The sequence below is a fragment of the Camelus ferus genome, chromosome 13 (genome assembly GCF_009834535.1).
Source record: "Camelus ferus isolate YT-003-E chromosome 13, BCGSAC_Cfer_1.0, whole genome shotgun sequence".
NCBI classification, from domain to species: domain Eukaryota; kingdom Metazoa; phylum Chordata; class Mammalia; order Artiodactyla; family Camelidae; genus Camelus; species Camelus ferus.
In genome coordinates, this window is record NC_045708.1 from 43,769,450 (window position 1) to 43,776,433 (window position 6,984).

The window sequence follows — 6,984 nt, forward strand, 5'->3', positions numbered from 1 at the left end:
GCTTTGAACTTGAATTCATCCCACGATAGCAGCATTTTTCTTTCTGGCATGTGTCAGAGTGCAGAAGCTGTACCTCATGTCTCTGTACCCCCAACATGAAGTATCACACAGATCAGAGGCCAGGGTTACAGCTTGAGTAAAGTCATCGCTCGCTCCTCTCCGGTTGTCAGTCTCCTCATCTGTAAAACAGTGAGACTGGAACTGAATGATCTCTGAAATCTCAGTTGCTCTGATTATTCGCTTCCCGGGGAAAGCCAGTGAGAGCACACCACTGATTGCTGATGCTTGACGCAGCTCCCCACGAGTCTGGTGACAGGATGGTGCCTCTGACTGTAGGGCTCTGAGGAAAATCTTCAGTTAGGGCACAGCATATGGGCCTTTAATTTATGTATATTAATCTGTACACACACTGCAAAAAGTAAAAAAGAAAACTAACGTTTATAACAGTGGTATTTTCCTATCTGTTGTCCTCCTCGGGGAGTCTGCCTGCAGCGGACGTGAGCCAGCAGAAAGGCTCTTTTCCTCCGTGTTTCCTGTGTGCTTTTATATCACGGGCATCTTGCTGTAGGAACATTCAGGTGTTTCAGGTGGTAACATTTTATAAGAGCCAACTTACAGCTGGCGCTCAGCAGAATTACAGAACTAATTGTATCTGAGTGATTGAGAGATGGATGTCAGTCTCCAGGGCAGGGCGGCTTGCAGCCAGCCTAGTACACAAGTCACCAAGAACTGAGAGAGAGTGTGTGCTCATCTTTACAGGGACTTAAAGGGTCTCCTGGGATGTTTCTCACTACATCCTCTTTCTCCTTAGTTTTGACTCCTCCCTAGGTGCAACTCTGGTCTTGTCCCCTAAGTCACTTGTTAACCTTTTTCGCTAGATACAGGGGACAGGAGCGTAAGAATCAATTGTTCCCTGCTTGCTACTATTTAATATCTGTTCTCCCAGTAAAGTTCCTAAAGTGAGTGCAGACATTTCTCCATGATTCAGTTTCACCTTCCAGCTACTCTGTGTGCCTCACAATGCATTTATCACGTTCTCCTGATCATGAGCACGGTGAACAAATTATTCCATTTTTAGGAATTTGGGTTTATTTCTGGGATTTTAATAGTCCTCGTATCTTTTTCCAGAGTGAATGTAAAGTGGCAAAATTCCGTGATTATGAAGAAAAACTCATTGTTTCTGCCTGGTATAATAAGGTGAGTTGAAATTTAGCCGGTGACTGGATGTTTAGAACAGTGTTTATCAAACATTTTGACCAAGAACCACAGAAGGAAATATACTTTATACCACAAATTAGTACATGTTACCCTGACTGTGTGCGCTGCACTCAGCCATTTTCTGTTGTGTTCTCTTCTGGGTTTTTTTTTTTTTTTAATTTAAATGTTGGTCAAATCCAAATTATATTTCAGCTTAATGTTTTTAGTTGATTTTGACTTTTTCAAAGCCACTATGTAGATTTCATGACTCACCGACCTTTAAGTTAATGCACATGAAGCATACACAGTTCATAAACATTTTTACAATTGCCCTATTGGAGCTAAAAGACCCCATTTGTACTTCATAAAGGGTTTCTGTAGAAATGTGAATATCGGTGTCATGCAAAATTAAGTACTTCTGGTACTCACCATTTATTTTACATCCCTAAAGCCTCTCAGCATATCCTTTACTGTATTTGTTTGTTTTTTTTTAAATCCAGAGATTGCTCTTCAATGATTGTCAGTCCTAAAAAGGAGAAAATAGTATAAAATAACTTTAAATGTATTTTAGTTTGTTTTGCATAGTATTGGTGTGATGTTTAAGAGTAGCATTTCTTGATTACACGGTTCTTCTGAGTATTCTAATCAGCTAGCCTAGGTCACAGTGCGGCCGCTGTCTGCCTTCACTGCTGTTTATCATGACAGAGTGTCAGTTTGTAGACCCTCCCCGTGTGAGCCCTGTGCCTCACCACGGAGAACTGGCTCTCCTTCCTCAAACATGCCTTTTTCTTTCATGCCACCGTACTTTTTGTCTGTGTTCTTTCCCTCCCCTCTGGTAAAGTCTGTTTTAATTTATCAAGACTCTGCAGGAAATTGTGTGAGGTGTTCCCAGAACCTTCCCTCATCCTAGTTAATATCAGGGACTGTGTATTATTTTTGTTGTTTCTCTGTGGCCTTTTGATACATAAATCATTAAAGATATTAGAGCCAAAGTAATGCATTATTTAATCATTTTTCAACCTCTGTTTTTTGAGCATTTACTATATACTGTGTATTGTACTAACTACTTGTGATGCTACATAAGTTCAGTCAGATTGTGTTATGTGGTCTCGTGAGAGAGGAATGACTTTTCTTAGTAAGAAGCCCAACAGCCACGACTCATTTGTCATGTGTCGATATATAGACGGGCCCTAGTAGTTTGGAACTATTGTGGTTCTCAAGCTTCAGGTTGCATCAGACGACTTGTTACTACACTAATGATTGGACTTACCTGCAGAGCTGCTTATTCAGGTCAGAGTCGAATCCACAGGTATACTTTGCACTTCTAAGTTCCCAGTTGGGCATATGTTAATCCAGAGACTGCATTTCGAGAACCACTGAGCTGAACTTTTCTCTTGTGCTGTGTCTACTCATAATGGTGCCAAAACAAAAATTCACCTTAGAACTTTGTTATAATTCCAAGACATTATTTAAACTAGTTTTTAATTCCAAATGTGATGGATTAAAATAGAGAAACTGGGTTTTATGTATGTTTTTTCCTTTCTTACTAGCATTACCATGTGCAGATTAAACAATCCTATCAAGCTGGTGCTTTTCCCATTTTTACAGAAAAAAATAAGGGTTTAGAAACTGATTAGAGGATTAAATAATAACCTTATATATGTGAACAGCACTTTGTCAACTCTAAATAGTCATGTTACTTATTCTTGTTCAGAGTCTGGCATTCCAGAAACTGGGGATGGAATCTAGGCTTGTGAGCGGCAGTGGAACTTGCAAAGACACAGGCGCGTGTGCCCCTGCACGGTCTTTCCTAGCACAGCAACGACACATCACCAACACCAGAAGACATCTCTCTGTTAAAATTCCTGCTACAACATCTGATTAAACTGCAAAAGAAAACGAACAGAAGTGCCCTTAAAATATTTTATATCTTTCAGCTAACTACCAGATTGGAAAGAAGTCTGTGATTCTGGATATCAGATATTTTAAAATCAAAATGCGTAAAATTAATTTTGACAGATGACTTTGAAAACAATATAGAATTAGCTACCTGGGGGAGCACATGTGAATAACTGGAATGTATAAGGCAAACATCTCAAACAAACATTTGTCTTTTCAGAGTGACTTTGTATATTTTAACGTTTTCAGTTGTACCAGTAACTTGGTTAATATTCAGTACATAATCAGTAATATGGAATCTAAAAATACATCTATATTTTATTGTTTTGGACCATACAAAAGTAGGTAGGCACATGGAGAAATATACAGGAGTTAGATTTTTTGACTTGATGTCTTTAAGGTTTTACGTCTGTCCTCTAATTCTGTCATTGAATGGGTACGTATGTTTTATAATGTAATGGAGGATAACGACACTTGAAAGATTTGGCTATTGAAATGACTTCTTAATTGGAAATTTTGCACATGTAGAAGAAGTCATAGTTCTCATATGTACCTACTAGGGAAAAATCTTCTGTAGAGCACAGTTGAAACATTAAGGGTGTGGATAAGAGGTGACTTTCTTACGGGAAGTAAGCTAAAAAATACTTTGAAATGCCTATATACTTTTTAATGTAATTAATGAAGATAACAATTATCTTTGCTTTTAAGCATAAAATTATCAGGATTTCTGCTGAAAAAAAAAAAGATATGTTAGTAGTTTTGCCTCCTCACTTTGAAAAAGAGTGCAGTGGAGGAACAGTTTGGAGTTGGTTTGATTTTGTTTACTAATTAAGAAATTAGTCTTGGCTGAGTTTATCGTATTTCATTCGTTTCTGCCCAAAGCTGTTTCTTCAGAGATGTTAATTATTTTTGGTCACTATTGAAAGTCACACTTTGGTATTTTGGTTGAGTTAAATTTGTGCTGTCCAATGTAGCCAAAAGCCACACGTGGTAATTTAATAAAATTAAGAATTCAGATCCTTGGTTGTACTAGCCACATTTCAAGTGCTTGATAGCCACACATGGCTGGTGCCTACAGTACTGGACAGTGCAGAGGTACTTCCATTATTGCAGAAATTTCCATGGGACAGCGCTGCACTAAACTTCTTACAGTAAGCTGCAAATGCTCATCGATGTCAGATCACAAAAATGAAAAGAAGGAAAATGTTAGGACAGTGTTAGACGTGAAGCGAATTGAATTGTGATATAACTAGCATCTTTCCTTCCTTATAACTGAATCCATGTGTGTGACATTCATAGTTAATCTTCCCAGGGCTGTTCAACAGCTGTATACCTATCAGCATGTCTAGTCCAAGGGTCAGCAAACTCTGTAAAGAGACAGATAGTAAATTGTTTAAGTTCTGTGAGCCATATGATCGACTGCAAGTACTCGACTCAGTAAATGCAGCAGGCATACCCAATATGTAAGTAAAATGAGCGTGGTTGTATTTCAGTAAAACTTTATGCAAAAACTGGCAGTAGGCCAGATTTGGCCTGCAGGCTGCAGACCTCTAATCATGATTTTATTCTTAGTTTTTGTTTTTTGGGGTTTTTTTTAGTTGCAAATATGAGTATTGTTCCATTTACAGTGTTATTCTTTTAGATACTTGGTTTTTAGATTCTATACCAGTGAGGTTTTCTAATCACTGAAAATATAAGAATTTCCTACTGTATGTGGGTCTCTGAGATTAGGGAGCATCTGTCAGGATACTGTGTTTTATCAGGGTTACTTCTTTTGACTACCTCTTAGATTTTGGTGTCCTTTACTGGTGCAATTATATTGTTGGGCTGCATTTTTATATATTATTGTAGTCTCTGCTTGCCTGTGACTTTTAGTGAAGTGGAAAAGCATGCTAAAATATTTTCAAAGGCTAATTAAAATTTTCAAAATATTATAGCATTTTGGTACATTTTGGTCAATTTAAGACATCTGCTGCTTTGATGTGTACTACTTGCTTATAATTGAGATTTCACAAGCTCTTCAAGCTCCCTTTTAATGACATTTACTGTAAAACATCAATTTCAATAAATTAGTATTTTCACAGTTCAATTGCTCATAAATTTTCAATTATTATATTTGGAATTTCTAAATAATTCATACAGTTTCTGAGTAGTAAGACTAGATTCTTTTTCCTACATAGAGAAAAAGGAAATTTTGTGATTTGTCACTTTTCTAGTTGATAGAATTTAAAATGCTTGATACGTATTTATACTAATAAATTACTAGTGTAATTTAAAGTTCTATGTTACTGAGATTAATCATATGGAAATTCAGGAACTGATCAGAAGTGAGATTCTTTTCCACATCTGGTTAATGTAGTGAGACTGACACCCTGTGGGTGGTAAAGCATTATAAATATTCATCTTGAACCATGATTTATACACGTCTGTTATGAGGCTTGAGTGCATATACCAGGGAAGAGAAAGTCAGCACTTAATCTATTTGACAAGTAATTGAATATGCCAGTGATTAAAACCTAGGACCAATTTAGGAATGATCTTTAATTGTGTACATTTGCTCTAAGATTAATATTCTCTTTTTAAAAAGTGAAAGTGTGTATACATATGACAATGATGTTTATCCTCAGAGTAACTCAATGTATTGAGAAATATTTGAAGTTCATGCTATTTTTCAATGAATAAGGCTATTGAACAAATTATTTAATATAGATTAAGAATTAATGTCTTGTCTAGAAACATTAAACTGAGTATCCCTTACTAAGATGTCATCATCTTTGATAACGTGAGTGCTAATTTGAATGTTTGTTAGATAATGCGTCTGCATCCACACCTGTCTGGATAGTGACACATGGGCCCTGTAGGTGGCTTTTAGGCCATAGTACTGTGTTAGGTCCACTATATGTATATTTAATGAGAAACGTTCCTATGTAAAAATGTGTGTATATGGTTGTATGCATACATTCTTATTGTGAAGAAGCTGTTGGGAAATTTGTAAAGCACAACTGCAAAGAAAATAGTGTGCAGTTATTAAACTTGATGTAGCTTAAATGTAATGTTTAGTTTATAAAAGGTTCTTTCTATTTTCTATGGCAAAGACTTTGACACTTGAAAAATAGAAGCAATACTTGATTTATTTTTGTAAGTATTTAGAATATTATTTTAAATAAATGATTGTCCAAGAATAGTACAATACTTGTCAAATGTTTTAAGTAAATAAACCTTCTGATTCTTTGTCTGATATGATGAATTTTTAGTGGGTACAAGTGCATGTTTGTTTGCTGCTTTTAAATAAAGGACTTAAAATACTTAGATTTGTAAAGAAAAAATAATTGCATTGATTTAATTCTAATTTAAATTTTTTGGTAATGAGATGTTGTGTAAAAGTGATTTTTTTGGTGTGCTTGTTTATGTCTCCAATTTGCATTATATGAAATCCAGAATATTTGGGGTTTTTTTTTTGTATTTCGGCAAAGACTACTACTTATCCTTTAATATCCATTCTCGTTTTCTTTCTTTGGTAACAGAACCCCATATTTTAACATGTTACAGTTATCGTGCAGGGGGGATAACTACATGCCAGATTCCCTTGTAACTAGGTGGGACCATTTAATTCAATTCTGGCCAAAGCAATGTGAAAATAGTGATGTATGCCTCTTAAAAGAATGGGTATGCTGGGAGGCAGCCAAGATGGAGGAATAGAAGGAGCCAGAGTACACCTCCTCTCATGAACACACCAAAATCACAACTACAGAACAGCCATTGATAAAAACTGGAATGTACCAGAAAAGATCTTCCATAACTAAAGACTAAGAAACCACAATGAGACAGGTAGGAGGTGGCAGACTCGTGATATAATCAAATCCCTTACCCATGGGTTGAGGGTGCCCT

General features: G+C 36.3%; 1 protein-coding gene and 1 long non-coding RNA gene across 3 annotated transcripts in view; one reads left to right on the forward strand and one right to left on the reverse strand.

Moving 5' to 3' along the window:
• Positions 1-6,538, forward strand: part of HOOK1 (hook microtubule tethering protein 1) — a 57,352-nt gene extending 50,814 nt beyond the window's left edge. For both annotated transcript variants that reach the window (XM_032494400.1, XM_032494399.1), the window contains 2 exons: positions 1,129-1,197; positions 2,912-6,538. In XM_032494400.1, the coding sequence (XP_032350291.1) occupies positions 1,129-1,197; positions 2,912-3,082 (240 nt within the window). In that variant the 3' untranslated portion in view covers positions 3,083-6,538. The remainder of the gene's footprint in view (positions 1-1,128; positions 1,198-2,911) is intronic.
• Positions 16-2,612, reverse strand: LOC116668027. The gene is made up of 3 exons (XR_004325073.1): positions 2,468-2,612; positions 1,627-1,723; positions 16-179 (listed from the first exon to the last, which is right to left on the reverse strand). It is a non-coding gene; the product is annotated as an uncharacterized LOC116668027 (long non-coding RNA).
• Positions 6,539-6,984: the final 446 nt, after the last annotated feature.